Below are 22227 nucleotides of genomic sequence, written 5' to 3' on the forward strand. Positions count from 1 at the left end.
CTTTTCTGCCCTGCTGTGCCGTTGTCCTTATGACACACATAACTGTCATCTGCGATTGTGTTTCCAGTGGACAGGCAGTCAACACAAAGCCTGGAATACCCCTGTGCTTGTGTGTGTGGGTTAGGCATTTCTAAAAGAGAGTAAAGAGGATGACAAAGACTGACAAAGAAAGAAAAAGAGAGAGGAAGTAATAACAAGGGCAATACTGTGTACATTTACATTTAGTCAATGGAGGCCAAAAACTGTTTGGTTACAAGCATTCTTCCAAATATCTTTCTCTGTGATCATCAAAGAAACATCAAAAAATGTATACAGATTAGAAACAACTGAGTAAAAGATGACAGAACTTTTATTTTTGGGTGAACTGTCCTTTTAAGAACCCATTGTCACACAAACATTGCAGATGATCTGGAAAGATACTTTCTTTAACTCAGAAAGTACCTAAGTGAGTTTTGCGTTGCCAAGACAACACTGCCAAAATTGTGGTCTGATATTTTTTGTTCTATGTGGTTCATTTGGTGTGCTTTTTTAGGACAAATATGTTACATTCTTACAACATATAAGAGTGCATGCTTGTGAGATACCAAATAGTGAGACATTTTGAAACTTAACCTTTCAAATAATTTTACAAATAAATTGAAAAATAAAAAGTTCTTTCTCACCCTCATGATATTTTGGTTTGTTGTAAGACCATATAAACTTAAAATACTGTATAGGCTACAGAAGTACAAATGTTCAGTGAGTCATGTACATTTCATCCACATTGAACCCGTTTGTTGGATCATATGATCTTCCATGTAATAGTGAATTGTTGAAGTCACTATTGCATATTACAAAGATTTCACATACCCTTCTGCCTTAATAAAAGTCATGAAACTGCTAATGAAAATGATCAAACTAACCACATAAAGACACTGCAGACACACATTGAAGCTGTAGATAGAGGGCCATAAGACTTCACTGAAGAGAAGTGAGCGGCTGTTTTAAGTAACCCTTCATTTTAATTTATGTTATTAATAAAGCTCTTTTTGTTCTTCTCCTTGCACATCAACCATGGCTTAAAAACATAACACATGACCTTTGTAAAAGTCACATAAACTTGATACCTGCATGATACTTATTTTTTATTTGTATTTAAAAAAATGTTTTTTTTATTTTAAAAAATTGTACATTTTCATGTACATTTCATTAAATGTTAGGTAGTTTTTATGTGTCTTTTTGATTCAGAAAGTGACTGCAGAATTTAGGCACATAATGTGGAAAAGAATCCAATCCAGTTCACGAACCTTACTGATTGTTTGTGCTGCAACCTTTTATTAATATTTGTCTGAAAATAACCAAGTGGTTTGAGCTTTGAACTGCTCATGAGTAAGTTAAAACGTCTTCTTCCTGCAGGGGATCTTTTGACTGTCACTGTGCTCTGATCCATTTATCTGTCGCTAGACTCAGAGCAGAGATCAGCATTGGTAGGCCTACATATAAAACTCCCAAACACTGGCCTCTACCTCTGCGCACCATGCTTAAATGGCAACCAAAGAGAAAAGTATTTACAATCCAGGGTCATAGTTCATCTGCAATCATTATGGTTAGAGAGAATCACTGGAAACACAATTTGCTTTGCTCTTTTGATGGAATGTTCCCACTATATTATGTAGATGTCTTTTAACACTGTGCTTCCCAAAGGTTCCTATTGTAAAAGGGATGAGAAGAGCAGAAAATGTCATTGCTAAATAAATATAAAAAACCACAATCACAAATGGTTAGGATACCAAAATAAATTGGATAACAGTTTTAAGGTAGGAGAAAAAAATTATGTATTTTGTTATTAATGTGAAAGGCTGTGATAAGTGGACTTTATACATTAAGCAACTTTAGAAGTGAAAAATGCTACAAAGTAAAAAATGTCCGCTTTTAAAAGTATATTCACGAGTGAGCATGTAGGTGTATATTTATTTTTTAATCTCTGCCTTAATGCAGTTAGACCAAAATACAAAAATGCTGTGTTGGCCGAAAACAAATGTGTGCATGCGTGTATGTGTGTGCTTGTGTGTCTGTGTGAAGCGAGGGAAAAGGGAGAGACCTTAAAAAACAGTTAAGCAAAGAGAAGTCACTCAAATCACCTTTAATGTTAACATAAATGCAAAATTGACAGGCTGTAGTGCATGGACATATAAACCACACACATATACACGCGTCCAGCCACAAACACACACGCGCACACACACACAGCTCACTTTTTTATTCTATGTGACACTGCACAAAATCAAAGGGGGCAGCCCCAAAGAAAATGATTAATCTTGTCTGCCTGCGTCCTCCTTGTTTGCTAATACAGGTGAAGTTTCACAGTAAGAAAATAAAACAGCAAAACAAATCAACAACAAAATCCATAAACATATTCTAGAGTTCTTTTTAGTAAAAGATATATATATGTTACTTAATATAAGTTACTAAGTTTTATTAAATAGACTTCTTGCTGGAAAAGCCCTAAATGTTCATACAATTGTGAAGTTTCTCGACTTGGTTTCCTAAACATAAAAGTGTGAAACATGTTAACATTATCTAGTACAGAGAGGAATCCAGGTATGAGAAACCAATGCCCAAAGCCAGAATAACCTGTGCTCATGCTAGTTTGGAATGGGACTATGTCACTGTATGTGGGTGTTTTTAATGCTGCACTGCATGATGTTACCTAAAAAGAATAAACATCTTGTGCTTCTTGGACATCCCCATGTTAAGGTGCGTTACCACCAGACAGTTATTATAACTCATGCAAACTGCTTTCAATTTAGGCATTTCAAGTGGTAACAACTTTTGTTCATGCAACTATTCTTAAAATAGTGACAGACTGAGACAAAATAGTGACAGCTGATATATACTGTATATCATCCAGACTATGAAGCCAATAGATATTCGGCTGTTTTGATATTATACTAATAATAACCAATAACAGCATCCACTTTCTCAACTAAGAGGGTCTGCTTTTTTCAGAGAGTAAATTCTCTGATGTTTTTTTTTTGTTTCAGCAATTGAAAGTGAAAGTGACCTATTAGTCAGATATGGTGACCCATACCCGAAATGTGACCTCTGCTTTTAACCCATCCAGAGAGTAGTGAACACACGCACAGCAAGTGGTGAACACACATACACCCGGAGCAGTGGGCAGCTATCACTGCAGCGCCCGGGGAGCAAGTAGGTTTTTTTTTTTTAATTGTATATGATTTAATTTAATTGTGTGTTATTAAATTAAATCATATACATTAGAATTATATCAGCCATTATCCACCTTGCTCTCGAGCCACATTGGACTTAGTCTCTGATCACTGCTAAAAATACACAATTTAGTCCTTTACATCCATTCGCACTCATTCTCACCCATTTACGATACAATCCCAGAAAGGTTGAATGTGTATTTTTGTGTATGAATGTGACAGACAGACTGTGTGTATGTCTGATGTATGGGACCAGTGGAATAGGGTCTGCAAATAGGTGTGATTCTGTGTGTCACCCCTTACACAACGAGCATGCAGCTGTCTGAGAGATTCATATAAAATCCCTACTGAATGCGCAACTGTCAACGCACACATACACAACTGCACTTAAAGAACAAGCAGTTTACATATGACTGTTATTAAATTGAGATTAAAATTTTATGTTCTGCTGCTTAGAAAATAACTGCAAATTAATTTGCAAACAGAAACTTGCCTGTTCTTGATCTAGTCTACTTTCTCTTTTTGAGTAAAACAGTAACTCTTTCACTTTAGGCAGATGGTTCATGTGGTTTGTTTACAAAATAATTCACATAACTTTGTATGTATAATGTATATTTTGTATACCATGATTTATTTTGATAATTTGCACAAACAAAAAAAATGTTGTATAATCCTTGAAGTACATTTCATTGTTTTAATGCTATTTAAAGCTCTCACCCTAATTGAGATCCCAGCCATTTGTCTCTCAGATAAATACAGATTTGTGTCAGACTGCAAAAATATAATCTGTATATACTTAAAATGCTCTTTTAAATATTCTTAAATTATATATTTGCTTTAAATCAAATTAAATGTTATAAAAATATCACGTTAAATAGCAACTGTCACTTCTTTTTATTAGTAGCTTGTACTAAAGCCAATTACTTGACTGTAGTTGAACTACCTTAAATAATGTCTGTAGCTTAAAAACCCAACAATGATTCTGAGTGCGTAACAATTACAAAGACAGAACAAGGCAAAGAAAAAGGTAAATAATAAATAAAAGTTTTCATTCCATCAGAGACGATGAAAGAGTGATCCAGCTCTGTGATGTGTGAGTGTGTGTGTGCGCATGCGTGTCAAGCTTCCTGCTCTAAGCTCACACTGCAGTCAATGCTTCTTCTGTTCTACAGGGTGCCAAGAGCTCAAGAGGGGTTATTAGAGTAGAAGACCTTTCTAACACACACTGAGCAAGCGTTTGGCATGTCGGATTAACTGACAAAATGTTCCTGTGATCTGTCAAACACCTCAGAAAAATGATAAGTGACCGTATGTGTGGAATATCATTGCAGGTTAGAGAATGTTAAACATGGTGAATGGTAAACAATGTCATGTCATACTGTATGATGACGTACTGTACAAGGTCATCTTAGCATTAATAGAGTCTGCATTGATAGCAGTTGAAAGCAGCTCTCATGGGTTTTCTCTGGACTGTGATTGATATTTCTCACCCATAACGTATGAACTAAAAAGTTATGATTCTGAGAAAGAAGAATAATGTGACTTCTTTTAGAAGACGTTATTAATGTGAATTTAATTCTCATCTAATGCACTCTCATTTAAATTCTAAACAATTTTCTTTCAATTATATTATAAGAATTTGAGGAAGGTTGAATTGAAAAATGTAATGGATTTCACAATGTATAATATTTACTAAAGCTCTTTGTACAAATATGTGGTTCAATGGCATTTTAATCTACAATTTTACACCTTAAACAATCAAGAGAAAAAAGTTACAAATTGCAACTTTGAATGCTTCCAAATTATATTAAACCCTACCGTATATTATAGAGGTTGGTTTGCTCCTATACATTTCAAACTTTGTTACAGTAGCTGTTGGATTTAAAAGGTCGGGAAGCAAATTTGTGATTTTTCAACTGGCCCAACGAACACCATGCAGAGTTAACACACAAGTCTAATGAAACCTAAATTGTGCATTTTGAAGTACTGTGTACAAGGGAATAAATGAGGTAAATTCTTGATTTGTCAACTCAGTCAAGGCAAGGGAAGTTTCTAAGCTTCGGTCCCCAGAGGGAACATGTCATCCGGCCTGATTTAGTCCTCTTCTAAAATACAGGAAGACAGCTTACAGCAGCCTTATCCATCACCCTCACAAAAGCAGCACTGCAGAGATAAGAACGGCGGGAAATGAGGTATAACAGAGCTGCAGAAGGGAAGGGAAGGGAAGGGAAGGGAAGGGAAGAGCAGAGCAGAGCAGAGCAGAGCAGAGCAGAGCAGAGCAGAGCAGAGCAGAGCAGAGCAGAGAAGAGAAGAGAAGAGAAGAGAAGAGAAGAGAAGAGAAGAGAAGAGAAGAGAAGAGAAGAGAAGAGAAGAGAAGTACAGTAAGGTGGCTACAGTCAGTTAGGAAGAGCTTCATGTATGATGGACAGAGCGTGACAAACACTGCTGCAGACGGCAAATCGATTCACAAATCTACAGTCTCACAGAGCACAACTTCAGTCTTCTATTGCAGCAACACGTCCTGCAACACTGCCTGCAGATAATCAAAGTTTAAAAAAGCATTAATATTATTGACTAGACTCTGCATTCAAGACGAACCAAACACTCTTAAAAATTCATATTTGCATAAAATTCTAGGAAGTCTTCATAGTGTTTTGGCACATCAAGCAAATGCAAGCAAAAAACCTGTTCTTTCAAACCTTGGCTGCAAGCCTTAAACGTATCTATGATGAGGGCTGTCACGATTATGAAATTTGGCTGACTATTAATTGTCTAATAAATCATTGCGATTATGACGATTAATTGTCTGTTTTAGAGCTTTGACTTTTAATTCTCATACATTTTTTATTCAGCTTTGAAACGACCATATTGTTCTGAATACAAGTGTAGCGAGGAAGGCGGGGCGAGAGCCGTGGGGCGAGTAAGGCGGGGCCGGCGGCGTAAGTGGCAACGAGTGTCAGCTGTGCGACCGCCGGTCCCCGCATGCCTCACGGGGGAGCTCGGGAGCATAAGAGGACGAGCGACCGGACCATCGAGAGAGAGGACCGGGCCCGGAAGTTAAGTTTGTTTATGTTCGTGTGGCCGGCAGTCGACCGTGAGGTGGCTGCCGGCCTTTTATTTGCTGAATTATTGTTTGTTTATTTTGTATTAAAGTTTGTGAAATGTTCGCCGGTTCCCGCTTCCTTCCTTCCCTACATTGAGCTTTGTTACAACAAGACTATGCTTTTTTCTTGGAAATACATCGGAAAAAATTGGGTCATCATACTGAAGGTTTAGGCTTTTACCTGTCAATAATAATACAACCACCAAATACTTGTAAATGAAGTAAATTGATCAGGAGTGAATTGAAGCCATTAAAATGCTATCAGTCATAGAAAAGCTTCTAGTCTGTTTTTTTCTCACTTGCAAGACTAGAAAAAAAGTTTACTTCTATGTTAATGAGATTTTGGTAGACTGGTTTTCACACTGAAATAATATTAAATTGTACTGCAGGTTATTTTTATGATATATGCTTTAGTTTTTTTTAAAGTGATTGTGTTGTGGTGGTACATTTTACAAGTATTACCATGCTTTAGTTACAATATATATAATAAAATATGCAATATGCAGATGCACTTCAGCTCCCCCTAGTGTCTTCTATAGAGATGTGCGATAATTGCGATGATCTGAAACCATCGCGATGAGGTCAAACAATCGCGATGAGACGATTATTTAATAATCGTGACAGCCCTAATCCCAAAATGCTGTCCAGGTAGGCAGATCATTTATATTTAAGACAGCCTTACACTGGGTTCCTTCGTCAAAGAAGCGAAAACTTGATGACATCTTAGTCCTGTGCAGCCTCCGTAGTACTTCGAAAGGGATGGGGAAGAGGTGGAGTGAGCCACTGGTTGCAATTCATAACCTCACCACTAGATGCCGCTGCATTTCATACACTGGACCTTTAAAGTGAATGTTTTAACTGTCTCCTGGGGGCAACCATGTTTTTGGGATGTCATACGTGATGTCAGTTTATAACTATTTTACAAAGTAGCTTATTCGTAGAAATGTGTATTTGTAGTACAATTTAGAAAGATCTGCCTTTGCTCCAGTGATAATAGGTTTAGAGCTTCTTTCTTCATTATTTTCTAATAATTTTTACATTGTACAAATTGAAATAGAATCATAGCCTCGTAAAAGTAAAAATATATCAGGTTAGATGATTCAATTTCGCATATTTTGACCTTGGAAGAATTTGATGAGAAAGTATACAAATCAGCACATTCTCTCTTAGCACATTTTGAAAGAATCTTGAGATGTCTTCTAGATCACTATTGGTTGCATCCATCTAAAAAAGTTGTTGGTGCATACTTAATAAACGTCAGCCAATTTTTATTCATACACTTGCAATGCTAGAGAAAGAAGTTTTGTGCATTCACAGAGACCTAGCAGGGTGAACACTGAAAGTTCTACTGGTTCATTAGTGTTCTCTTGAGTGTATGTGTGTGTGTGAGTATCTACAGATCTTCCTGACACAGGCAACCCCTGCTGCATTGCTGATGATGCTTGCGGTTTTAGAGCTGAACACACTGCAGTGTTGTGGCACTGTTCGTACCTGGAAACTCAGATAAAGTTCTGATCTTACGCATACACGAGACATCGGATAGCACCAGGGCCCATCCCTTATCTCCTGTTATATTACGCATTAATATTCATAGAGGAATAAAACACCAATCTGCCACCTCACCATTTTATTTAGTTTTCTAAAGGCGATGACAACAGTCATGATAACTTTCAGAGTTCAGAGTAGGTAAACCAACAAACACTGCAGAGTGCTGCAATAATATTGACCATTTCTGTCCATTCTTAAGGGGCTTTTAAAAATACAGTGAACCTGAAACGTATTTAATTTTGATGTAATGTTGGCCATTTTCAATGACATGAGTGACTTTTGCCAATGCAGTGTAGGTGTGTAAAGCGATATGACTTAGGTTGATAGAATTTGGCCTAGACATCTTAGATTAAAACAACTTAGATTAAAGCAATGGTAATGTTGTTTTTTCTTAGTTTTGTTCATAGTCAGAATGTATATAAATGCATTTTCCAGCAATACCTTCAAATTTTGATCTGATTTATTAAAACAATGGCCAGTTTAAATCATGGCAAAATGGTCACCAATAACATCCAATAGGGCATCCATTAGTAGGCACACCTACTAGCAACCCACAGTACAGCAGCATGGTGACCTCCAGATAAATCGCTGCATGTGTGGACAGGGAATTATATTACTGAGAAGCTGACATCAGCGTGATCCATTTGACCTCCATGTTTCTACAGCACCATTTTTAGCTAAGGTTTCTTTTTCTTTTTGTTTGAGGAAGTTATTCCAGACATTTCCTGGAATGATTTACATAATCCTTTACTCCCTAACGTGACACTGTCTGTCTCAGGATGGGGTTAACACTTTGGAACACTAAACACTGTTGACATGGCGACACCCCACTATGAACTGTAATCTGAAACAACTCAGCAACTATCATGCAGGTGTGGTAGAGGGAACCAATAGAGAGAGATATAGAGAGAGAGAGAAAGGGAGAGAATGACAGGAGGAACGTGAAGCTGAAGATTTTCACAAACACAGTGAGTTAAGCTTCACTACTTTTGTGTGAAAGTTTCACCCTTATAACTAACCACCCACAAACCAGTTTAACCAGGTGCTAATGTGCTAATATAGAGCTGTGCTGTAAGTAATTAATATTTCTGTGTATCTTATGTCAGCATATTACTGACAAAAACACTATATATTGCCAGCAGAAGATAGGAAGATGTTTGTATGAATTTGTACCCTTTTGAGTAACCATTGCGGCAGTTTTGATGAGCATACAGTGTGTTTGGTTAACTAAACTTGCTTTTTTAAAGCGTTTTTAAGATCTGATTCAGGTGCCAGGATCACAGTACAGTACAATCACAGATATACAGCCAGATCATATCCTCTATAGCGGTTCTGAAAATTTGTGAGGCCAGGGACCCCTTAAACGTGAGACAATTTTTCAAGGACCCCCTCAATATTATAACAGTTATGACTCGTATGTTTTCCAGAATTTGCACTCTTATTGAAGTATGTGTATTGCTTTTTCAAACTAAATACTTCAGACACGTTTCATAGTGATAAATAAAAGCACATTTCATCTTGAATCATTTTAATATAACTTATGTGCTTTCAAAACAATTTCTTTCAAAAAGGTTTGTTTACAGGGTTCGTACACATTTTTACCAATACATTTCCATGACTTCTCCATTACTTTCGAGGCAAAATTCATGACCCATAAACTCTGAGCCAATGTATTTAGTCTTCACCTCACTTCCGTGCCACAGCCTGACGTGCATGTCTAACTGTTTCGTCTGTAAGTAATGATTCCGGCTTTCCTCGAATAACATCACATACGCTCTTTGCTTCGATATGTTTGACAAAGTTAGTTTTTTAAAATAAGGAGCCAGTCCAAACGTGCAAATATACGAACATTTACTTTCTTCGCATGCAAATCTTGCAGCTATCTTGCTGTCGGGAAACATACCAGGAAAAACTTGTCTTATATCTTCACTCGACTTGTAAGAGTAGTGAGAATTAGCCACCTTTAGTGCCCACAATACCTTTGCAGTTAGGGCTTCTTTTCTTGACACAGCATCCGAAATGGTCCCTTGTTTGATGGAGGACTTAAGTGTAGCACCGCAGCTGGCTGTGGGTGTCACGCGTTCCTCGGATTTAAAAACCCAGTGATGGGGTTCAAAGTTTCTTCGTGCGCAACAGCAGACTGGTGCTTTGCGCCTTTAGCTTGGCTACTTAACGCTGCCTCTCCCATGTTCGAAATGTCAAACAATTTTTTGCAGAGTCGACATTTTGCACGTCCTGGATCATGATCTCTTTCAAGCCATACATTATACTTATCTGAATGAAGCCACGCATTATTAAATCGGCATTTTCCTGGCATTTTCTAAATTTACATCCACAATTTATCAGAGACATTTACGTTTACGCTACGTTGCTGGCTGCAGCAAGGGCCCTCTCGCAGCGAGCACTCCCTCTGCTTTGCCTGTTCGCAATATCGCCTGATTTACCAATTAGTTAAAATTAGCAATTAAACATATTTTATTTTTTACAGGTATTCTTTGGACAATTTCCATGATTTTTCCAAAACTTTTTGGGTTTATTCGTTTTCCAACACTTTTTCAGACCTGGAAAGTTCGATTTTAAAATTTCATAACTTTTCCAGGTTTTTCATGACCGTACGAACCCTGTGTTTAGGAAATTTAAATGTTCTAATAAATTAATAAATTATTTTTATAATTAATAGCAAATTATTTTGTGGACCCCTAGTTATGGACTGTGAACCCCACTTTAAGAACCTCTGCTCTACAGAACTCAATAACTGACCTGTAAAATGGTGCCATCGAAATTAGATTTGCCCATTTCTATGCCAGTACCTGATTTGCATAATTCCTTTAGTGATTTGGATACTAACAGTGGAAACGGTAAAATAAACAAAGCTATCAGATGACTGCTTGCCACTATTCTTCTACACATAAAAAGATGTTTTCAACCTATACTTGGGTAAATTATAAACAAAACCAATGTTGGGTTATTAATTAACCTATGCTGGGTTAATATGTGAGAGCAAGTGTGATAGTAGCTGTTACTTTTAAAAATATAGCATTTCATTTTTGCACCACTAGTGGCATAAAACGGAAAAGTCTGACAAAGCAACATCGGCCTAACCAACGTAAATATTTTTGGGAAAAACGTTGTTGACCAATGGAAGACAGAGTATTTGGCAAACGATTGGGAAACAATCCCTTCCCTTTGCAATTCCCTTAATGCTGCTATAGTTATAAAAAGGAGGACTGGAAAAAATATTGATCAAAGTTATAGCAGCAGCGTAGATATTTTCAAGAGCAGCCCATTCCACCAGCATCATCGCTTAAGCTCTTCAACCCATTACAGATGGATTTAGCAACTCTTAAATCACACTACGCCCCAACAACTAGCTTTCCCACTCTGCTAAAGAGCAGAGAACAAAGGAGGGGATGTGACTTCTCTATTCTTTTCTGTGGGATGAAATACAGGAGAAGAGAGTGTTGATGGTGCAGTGGGAAGAGAGAGGGGTGACTTTAGCTCTGCCCTTGAGTGACGTGTTGTAACCGCAGGAGGAATCACATTTGATTAAAAAAATTAAAGCCTTGCCAAAATTAAAGAATGCTGACATACTTTAATCTTCCCCACATGTAGTGGTTTTGCTGCAGCGAGCCACACACACTTACACATTCACACGCATCCCTATTGCTCTCAGTATCACCTGGAGGTGTGTTATTGCTGGACGGGTTACATCTAGTGTGTAAGGCTTTTTCGGTGCAGTGCATACAGGCTTAGATCAATAATATAACATCCATTACAGGGCTCAACAATAAAGAGGGCCGATGGCCTGAGCGTTTCGAGAGTCACAGTTGTCACTACTGATGCATTTTTGCAACAATTTTACATATTCGGAACATTCCTGTGAATCCTGCTAAATTAAATATCTCATGTGTCATATGATCAATTGTTAAAACGTCGTAACAACGTATTGTATTTGTTTACTAATAGTTTTACTTTAAATGAGCTTCATGTGGTCAATTCTAAATTATCAAGGTTGTGGGTTTGAATCCCAGGGAACACACATAAATGAACTTTAAATTCAATAAAAGCATCTGCCAAATGTATAATGTAATAAAAATATATAAAATGTTAATAAAGGTCTTGTTTATAACATTAGTTGTGGGGCCAGTGATGTTGGCAGGACCTGTAAAAATAATGTCCTGACCTGCCAGAAAGAAAATCTTTATTGTTGAGTCCTGCAATATAATGTTCTCAATCCATCATAGAGCATTTCAGCACTTCTGGGGAGTTGTGCAGACAGTTTAAAAGAGTTTTCCATCTTTGTTCTCTCATTATACACTGCACGAGTCTTGAGAGAATGTCCTGTATATTGTCATATTGTCCATTTATATTCCAAGCTGAATAAAAACTGAGATAGTTTACTGGATTAGTCCTCAAATAGTTATTTTGACCTCTTTCGAACCTTTTTGAAAACAAATTCTTTTAGCTTCCTTGCCTGTTTCTCTCTCAGGTGTGTAACACAATATTATCACCCTGCTCTTATTACATTACTAACACTAAGGAGAGCGTTGTTGTGTGTATAAGCATTACTAATATGCAACCTTTCCCTGTCTGTCTTTTCTTCTTTCTTGCATCTCTTCTCTTTAACTCCCACTTGTCTTAATCTAAAACTAATATGTTGACACATTCTAAAAAAGTGCACTTTGCGTCTGTGTCCGCAGCTCAATCTCTGTTCTTGGTATGTAATGTTATGGTTTCCCAGGGTTCCTCTGTCCTCAGATCACACCTGCATGCCTGGTTTGCTAAGGTCCCCGTTGCCATGGTTACCTCCACTTCCTCCGCCTCTGGTGGCCGTCTCCTCATCTTCACTGTCTAGCTCCTCACTCTTCCTCTTGTTGTACCGCTCGTAAAGAACCATGAGCACGCCCATTACCCACGCTGACACCGTTCCAGCGCTGAAAATGACGAAACCGATGGCGATGAAGAACAGATAGTCCCAGTAACCCAGGCCCTGGTGGCATTCTGATCGCAGCTGCATTCCCACCTCAGCAAGTCGTTGGCCCAGCATGTCCGGAGGTCCCTGGCACACTGTCTGCCCCTCATCTAGACAACACAAAAGCAAAGTAAAGAAAATGAAAAAGGGGGGGGGGTTAGAGTGTAACTACAGGTAGATGCTTTGCAAGTACAAGCACAGCAACACCATGTACTAGATAAAGGTTTCTTTTCTTTTGTAAGAGCACAGTAGGTGTATCATAAGGATCTTTTGTGAACCATGATTAATAACATCTTATGTGTCTGCAGGCTTGTTAAAACTAGATCTGAGATAAATAACAACAGTATTTACAGATTTGGCATGACACTGCAGCGTTGCAAGTCACATTATGTATTTGTGCTACAATAACACAATTTCTTTTATTGCACTTTATACAATATCCGTCTATGGTAAATATGATCCTGGCAAATTAACCAACACACACACACTGGGACTCCAGCAGTGACCCTGAGGAGGAAAGAGGTCAGTAAACATCATCCCCATCTTACAGTCTAAAGCCCAACAGAGCATCAGCCTGTCAGCTTAACATATCAGCCTGACAGAGAGATCCACACACACACTGACACACAGTCTGAGACTGGCCAAAGCTGAAGTTCATCTGTGATCTTTTCTAAATCCACCAGCAGTAGTTTCTCATAACAAACACCACATCCTTCCTTGTCTTTTCCTTTTGCTCCTAATGCCACCGAAGCTAAATGCACTAGAGAAATTAGACTTTTCTTATCAATCTAGCCTGCTATAAGCAAGCATGTGATGTAATAGGTTGTTTCCACACAAGTATTACTAATATGACTCTGCGGTACTATCAAAACCATTGCAATGCGAGTATGGGGCAGGACTATCTGTCTTCTCAAACAGTGACAGTTGTAGTGCAACATATTCTGGAAGAAGGACAAGAGTGAGTGTAAGTATACAGGGACAGTTATACATCACCTCTGGGTCTGGAAAGTGTTCTGTATTCAGCAGAGATTTTATGAGTGTCTTGAAAACCATAGCCAAATGTACTTCAAAGCTCTGTGTTCAGTCATTCGGTCATTATCAAAAGACAGAAGAGAACATTGGGGTGAGCAGAGCACAACCCATTTTGGTTTTGGCTCAGTCGTTCAAAAATAATTGAGTTTGTTTAATTATATTGTAACACAAGCAACATACGGTACACGTGACTCTAGAACCTTCTGTTCTCATACAATTACATCAAATGTGACAAAAGTGCAAATGTTACATGCTCCATGCTTACTTCTTACTAATTCTATTTGAACACAAATTTCAATATTCTATATTAATTGTTTTGTTATTTCATTATTGCTCTGCACAGTGCGCATATATTGTCTATCGTTTACGCATCTGTGTGTATTAAACAGATACCCACATATCAAACCTTTCTTCTATTATGGATGGATATGGATAAATAAGTGAAAATAGAATGCATGATTATGACAAAGTAATCACAATTTTAAAATATTTCCTTTGATAATATAACTGCATTTATCAATTTAATTAATTGACTACATTGTTTTCATTTTATTATCGTTGTACACTTAAAGGCTTAGTTGTAACACTGTGTTACACTGTGTAAAAGTTTTCAAGCCAAGCAAAACGTTGCTAGTTGCTGACATGTTTCAAAAGGATGCTATGTTTTAGGCAACAAGACAGCGATTAAGAAAAATATAAGGATGGATTTGTTAACTTACACATCTTACTCATCTAACTCAACCCATCATGTTTAGAGCGCATGTTATTCTTTCTTGCAAAAAATAATTAAAACATGTTTCAATAAAAAAAGAAGAAAACAAAACGGTTACATGAAACTTAATGCTAAAAGACGGGGCACTGAAGCTCCAACTATACAATATTAATTATACACATTTTCATTCACGTTTGTTTGAGTAGCAAGAAAAAAAGCATGTTTGACCCCAGGTTTACAGACACAGATGTGTGGAGAGTAAGTTCAGGATCACTGACTTGCACGTTTTGTGCTAAATAAAGGGGATTAGAGGTGGCGGATCTTCTCTCATGCAGTCAAAAATAGCAGACATTATGCAAGTCATTATGATGATTAGTGCGTCTCACAGGGTGTGAACTGGGCCAGGAACAACCACCTGCCCCAGCAGAGACACTCTGACCTCTGGGCTTTTATTCATCAGCATGTTGGTCTACTAACACATCTGTGAGGTTACATCAAGTCAGATTAAGAAACAACATGAAACTGTTTGAAGCTTTTAGACTAGGCACATTGCATCTCAAAAAAGATATTGGGGGTTAAATCCAAGTCCGTTTACAGAAGTCATGCCTCTCGGCTTCCATGTTTGCAATGCCTCCGGGCAGCTATTTTAGCCATAGCAAGACCACAGTCCTATCTACATGAAGACAGATATAAAATCACAATGAAATTGCACATTTCCAATCAATAATTAAACCTGACGTTATTAGCACATAGCCTTTCGCATGCAAATATCCATGCATTGATTTGAGCATTCATTTAATATAGTGCTGTCAATCGATTAAAAAAATTAATCGGATTAATCACACATTTTTTCTGTGATTAATCGCACATAACAATTATATTTTAAAATATACTTTTACATTTTAATAATTTCACATTTAATCTTCAAATTGATGTAGAAACAACATATTTCTTTAACAGCATCATTTTATGAAAGCTAACATTTTGATAACTGATGTCTCTATTAAATTGATTATTTTAACATGAATTATAGCCATTCAACAGTATAATTGAGAGCTCATGTAGGAAATTGAAGGACACTTTACAGTCTTTAATGCTAAATTATAAATTAAATGCAGAAGAATTCTCATTAAAGCTATAAAATCACTTTGATTTCTTCTTTGATTTTGTTCTTTGATTAACATTAGTGACAGGAGTCACAGCAGCACGTTTAAGAACGTGGCCCCTTAAGAACTCTTTGCATTCATTTAAGATTTTATTTTACACTTTGAAGTCTGTGCTTAAGAAAATGCTAGACAAAACGGGCTTTCTGACATAATCTTGTGTGGTTTTATCCATTCAATCACGAAAGAGAACTTAACACGGATGCGCTGTCTGACAGAGATTCACCGACGCAGCCTTTAGCCCGTTACTGTACACACCAGACTAGAGCTGTAATCGGGCCTTAAAAGTTAGGCCCGACAGTGCCCGAGCCCGACAGAATTCGGCCCGAGCCCGACAAATACATTTTGATTGACAGCTTTTTAAAAGGCCGAACCCGTTTACAGCCCGACATTAGGCTATTCAAATGTGCGCACGCGCACAGCTTTTTGTCAAGAATGAGTCATTTATACATGCTTTAACATAATTTATTAATGACTAACGTAGGCTATAGGCCACTTGGATGTTGGAACAAAGAAATAAATAAGTCCTCTGTAACATCTCACATATCCCACTGGCTCATTATTCTCATTATGCACATGGTCAAAACTTTTCCACACCTCAGACTTTGCTTTAGTTGCTGGTGCAACCAAAACGTAATCGCCAGAGGCAAGCCTCCGTTTCACATCCTCAGCCAACCCGTTCTCACTCCCGACTCGTCACATATTTACGCTCGCGTCACATTTGAACGCGCAGAGTACCCCTTTGGCGTTGTTTTTCGACGAACAGGGAACTGCGTTGCTGTTTTCTAAATGCTCCAGACCGAGATGCGTGCAATTCTTAGCATTTCATAATTATTTATGGTTTTAATATTTTGTAGCACCTAACCCCAACCTCACCCTAAACCTAACCCTAACCACTTCTCAGCCATATAAAGCACAACACGCGAATAAAAGTACAGTCACAGGTATTTATTACACAAACTGACCAAAAGCATTACAAAATAAAACAAACAACTTGTTTCGCATACCTTTTTGCACCAAAGCCTCACGATAACATTACAATGGAGATGCCGTGCGTGTCCGTGAATACATGAACTCGGCTGAGGCTCCCATTCAAAAGATAAGCCGGAACAGCTAGATGCAGTCGGTTGCGGGAGCCAATACCGTTTCACGTTCAAAGCCAACGAAATGACGCGTCGGATACGAGACACGGGAAAGCCAATGGCATCGAAGCTGACGTAACTTCCTCTGGCGGCAAATTTTGAACGTCGTTCTTCACTGGATTTGAGATTTACGGCGGACGGTGATCGCTTTCGCATCTGTTACTCATACAAATCGATCGTTTCGCGTTGGTACCCTTGAAATATCTGTATTTTTGAACGACACTGTGACTGCTTGTATTATGTGTTTTATATTACGATAAATAAACTGTTTTAAACATTCAATAAACATTACTTGCTCAAACTGTCTGAATAGTGTCATGTAAATGCAATTATCCTGGCCATTAAACTTAAATTAAACCCCGAAACATCATCATTGCAAATTATATCTAATATACATTTTCATAATGACGGTGAAATTCGCGTGCCCTTCACGTCGAAAAACGACGCCAAAGGACGGTGATCGACCCTGCGCGTTCAAAAGTGACGCCGAAGGGCGCTGACCGAGTCGGGAGTGAGAATGTGTTGCAACCCTCAGCATCCATTTTTGCATCTTTGTCGCGCTAATCGGAACGCATCACATGACCGCTCATTTACCGCGCAAGCCCGAGCCCGTGTAAAATGATAGAAATTAAGCCCGAACCCGTCGGGTCCGTCGGGTTCGGGCAAAGATCTTCAGCTCTACACCAGACTGGACCTCTCGTTGCGTTTTGCCGCGTCCCACAGTTTAGAAGATGTCTATCTTCATTGAACGCGTCAAAGCAACTGTTTCAAATCGCGCTTAAGTGGTTTAAAAGCCTGTACACGAATAAGAGCGTGATTACATAATGTAACGCTAGACAAAGGATGTCAAAACAAACGGATGCTGCGTTAATTGCGATAAATATTTTCTCACGCGTTAATTTGAAAAAATTAATGGCATGCGTTAACGCGTTAACGTTGACAGCCCTAATTTAATTCTTCAAGTTCACAGGACATTGATTGATCTTTATGTGAGAACAAATCACGTCCTCATTATCTTTTATTATTAAGTCCCATAACCATAGTTCTCTCATTTATGTCTAATCTCACTTCCCTCCCTCCCTCTATCTTTCTTGCTCTTTTTTCTCTCTCTCGATTTATCCTACATTCCTTGAGGGCATATTAGCTCAAAACACGGTCTCTTGCGTCGGTGCCCGTCATCATCCGTGACACACACACACACGCACGCACGCACACACACACACACGCACGCACGCACGCACGCACGCACGCACACACACACACACGCACACACACACACACACACACGCAAAGTAAGATGGTGCTCAGAATGCTCATTAAAATCCTCAGAATATGTCATTACAGAGATAACCTCATTCAAATGACCCACAAATCACCATTCCTACTCACTCTAAAAGTATATTAACATTTCTTTTTTATATATAGATTTTACCCAATCTTCACTCCTAAAGCAACTTCCAACCAAATGTCAGTAGTATTGCAAGGTTATGGCACCTAATAGCAGGTTCTTTCAGCATAAAATGGACAGGGCAGCAAAATATGCTGCTCCACTGTGCCAGTGCAGTCAACCTGTGTGAAACATGGGCAGAGAGGGGAACTATTTTACTGGAACACCCTGCATGGGTCTTATATCATCCAGATAAACCTGTACAGAAAGTGGCGCCCTGCCTGGACTGTACAGCTTCTGTCAGCTGTAATAATTAAAGTCTCGGAGAGGGGTTGCTCCCGGCATGACCAATGGGCACACTCCTGTCAGATTCGCCTCTTTATAAATTACCTGGATACTTTGAGGGCAAAAAGAGCTGGAAGATGTCTATGCATCGTGTCAACACGATTCATATAGACAAACACATGAACACTTAAATTCAACTTTAATTGTTGACTTTTATTGAGTTTTTAGATTTAATATAATATTTAACTTTAATATAACTATTGAGACCATTTTAATTGTTTTGATATACTTTGCCTCACCGAAACCTGGCTTAAACCAAATGATTATTACGGTCTAAATGAGTGTACCCCACCAAGCTACTGTTATATGCATGAGCCACGTCAGGTTGGTCGAGGTGGTGGTGTCGCAACAATCTTTAGAGACTTTCTTACTATAACTCAGAGAACAGAGCATAAATTTAAATCATCTGAAGTGCTTGCGTTGAACATAATTGTTCCAAACGAAAGTAAAAAACCATTGCTTTCTTTTACGTTGGCTGCTGTGTATAGACTCCCTGGTCCCTACACTCATTTTCTGAAAGAGTTCGCAGACTTCTTATCGGACCTATTGGTTAACGTTGATAAAGTAGGCCTACTAATTGTCAGAGATTTTAATATCCACGTAGATAATGCTAACGATGCATTAGCAGTGGCGTTTACAGAGCTACTACACTCTTTTGGAGTAACACAACACATCAATGGACCCACTCATCGATTTAATCATACACTAGACTTTATTATATCTCACGGAGCCGATCTAACCAATATAGATATTATACCTCAAAGCGACGATGTCACCGATCACTATCTTATAACATGTAGACTGCGCACTGCAGAAATCAGTCGTTTAACTCGTTATCGACAGGGTAGAACAATTACCTCGACTACTAAAGACAGTTTCGCAAAGAACCGCAGTAAAGATAGTTTAGCGGTTTGACATTCGGACGTTTTTAAATTGTGAATCCGCATCGCGCTGCTGTATACATGAACACGTTATCTTATTTTGCATACCATGATTTGTGAATTCATGTAAAGCGGTTGCCCCGGCATGATATCCGTGTTTTATTTTTGCGACTTTTTTTTTTTTAAACGCGTATAACTCACGAAGCTGAAGACTTAAATACCTAAAAAGACCGTCATCTTGTCCAGGTTGATTTGTGAATTTTTTCACAGCAAAGTTTTTGTCTATCAAATCGTGTTAAGTTGTTAGACACGGAGGATGACAAATACACAGTCTTTACCATTGACAGCTACTTTCAGTGTACATGCACTCAAATTTCATGCCAATTTACTTGTTTACGCAGCCTAATTTGCGAAAACTTTCACAAACAAATTTTGTCTTTATATATATCTAAATATATTATTTATATAATCTTACACCTGTGTTTATTATGTCCTGTAATAATAACACAAACGGTTCGAGATATTATACATAATAAGCCTATAAATTAAATGAGACAAGTGAGTCATACAAGTAATGGTACCGTTGTGATTGGTGAATTGTTTCAGTGTTTTCATTGTTTCAATGTTGCTTTACTTAATATGGTTAGTTTCACAAATGGCATTGCAATTTTGTCATGTTTTTATTCATAAAAAAAGCTGCATAACTCTTATAAGTCACCATAAAAATGTTCACAAATTGACTTATAGTATATAAGTACTAATAGTGATCTATGGCTTAAAAGGTACAGAAGGCATACTATTCCTAAAAATGGCCTGCAGTCTCCTACTTAAGTCTTTTTTCAACACCAGAGTTCACATGGGGAAGTCCAGAAGGATTGGGGCTAGGTGGAACAGTCTTAGACCGGGGCGGCGCTTGGGAGCGCGAAGTCCCAGGGGGTTTAGTAGGGGCCGGAGTCGGCTTGGCTGCCGGCCGGACCCGGCTAAGTGCCGGCGGAGTCGCTGGCTGGAAGGCCGGTCGCCGGCTGAGTCACCGGCAGGAAGGCGTGTTGCTCCGGGCTGAGTCCCGGCTGCACCGGGCTGGTCACCATACCGAGTATCGGACTGCATTCCATTCTGGACACTGCACTGGAACCCGGCTGCACCGGGCTGGGCACACGACTGGAGATGGAACAGGACATCGGACTGGATACAGGACAGGACACTGAACTGGAACCCGGCTGCACCGGGCTGGGCACACGACTGGACACGGAACAGGACACCGGACTGGATGCAGGACAGGACACTGAACTGGAACCCGGCTGCACCGGGCTGGGCACACGACTGCATACTGGACAGGACACCGGACTGGGCGCCGGTCTGGCTGTCGGCTGGGTCGCCGGCTGCTGCACCGGCTGGGAAGAGGCCCGCGCTGCCCACCGCTGCCTCTTTTTCTTCAGCCAAGCCACCCACCTGGAGGTCGGCTGAAGGAAAGAGGCGAACGGCACGGCTGGCTCCGGCTGGGACTCCTCGGACGTGGACCCCCAGGATGCTCGCCTCCCCCGCTTGCCAACGAGGCTGGTGGACGGTGGAGAGGCTGCCGAGGATGAGGAGAGCGGTGGGGCATTCCCCAAGGTGAGGGTGCCTACAGCGCAGTCCTCCGGGATGGACACCAGACCGGAACGAGAGGAGTCCTGACGGCAGCTGGGAGAGGAACCTTGGACCAGCTCCTCTCGAATGTGCAGCCGCTCCACCAACTTGGGAAATGGCTGATAAATCAACTCCTCCCGCTCCGGAAAAGGTGGAGGGTTGTCCATCCCGGCCACCAGGTAGGCACAAACCAGCACCTCGGGGACGGAGGCCCTCCTGGCCTCGACCTACCGGGGGTAGTCCCGCAGAGGAAGACGGCGATGGGCCGGGAAGGGGCCACCTCCAGCGTGTGACTGGGAGACTATCAACTCCCACCACACCGGGTTGGAGGTGCAGGACCACCGGGGAGTGGTTGCGGCGTCCATGGCTGCCTACTGGGTTCGTTTGTGGCTCTTGCGTTCTGTCACGCTTTCGGTGGAAAGAACCCAATTGCAGGCAGCAGCGATGGTGAAGGGGTTAAACACAGGTTTATTTAAACACGAACAAAGACACCCGCAATGGGGAAAACTATAACAAAACACGAACTATGGACTTAGAAACAAAACACTTCCCATGTAGGGGCAAAAGACTAACAAAATAACAACTCGACACAACGTCTGACAAACAGGCAAGGAGGGTAATCAGGAACAAGAGCATACGCAGTGACTTAGACTCACAGGTAAGTACATATACAATTACACGGCATTGGTACAGGGTACACAGTACAATGCAAGAGCACAGGACAATGAAACATTAGGGCATTTTAAAGGGGAATACAAACGAAGGATAATTAACGAGGGCAGGTGGGGAACATGAGACACGGCAGGGAAGCAATACAGGAAACGAGAGGGGCGGTGCCAATGACAAGACACGAGAAAGCACATGGGATGTAAAAACGTAAACAACTCATGACCTTCTCAAATAAAACATAAGGGATCTGTCCCGATCCTGCCACACGACTAGAAAATCATGAACAAGGCAGGACTGTGACAGCAAAGGCTGAGCACCTCCGCAACCTCATAGAAACTAACAAAAACAATCCAAGGTTTTTATTTAGTACAGTTGCTAAATTAACAAATAAACAGACATCACCTGACCTGGTTATTCCGCCACACCTTGGTAGCAATG

General features: G+C 39.6%; 1 protein-coding gene across 1 annotated transcript in view; it reads right to left on the reverse strand.

Moving 5' to 3' along the window:
• Nucleotides 1-1865: 1865 nt before the first annotated feature.
• The window catches only part of LOC130565918 (leucine-rich repeat-containing protein 52), a 50133-nt gene continuing 29771 nt past the window's right edge, over nt 1866-22227 (reverse strand). The window contains exon 2 of the mRNA XM_057353069.1: nt 1866-12942. Coding sequence (XP_057209052.1) covers nt 12620-12942 — 323 coding nt within the window. The 3' untranslated portion in view covers nt 1866-12619. The remainder of the gene's footprint in view (nt 12943-22227) is intronic.

Source organism: Triplophysa rosa, linkage group LG15 (assembly GCF_024868665.1).
Source record: "Triplophysa rosa linkage group LG15, Trosa_1v2, whole genome shotgun sequence".
Classification (NCBI taxonomy): Eukaryota; Metazoa; Chordata; class Actinopteri; order Cypriniformes; family Nemacheilidae; genus Triplophysa; species Triplophysa rosa.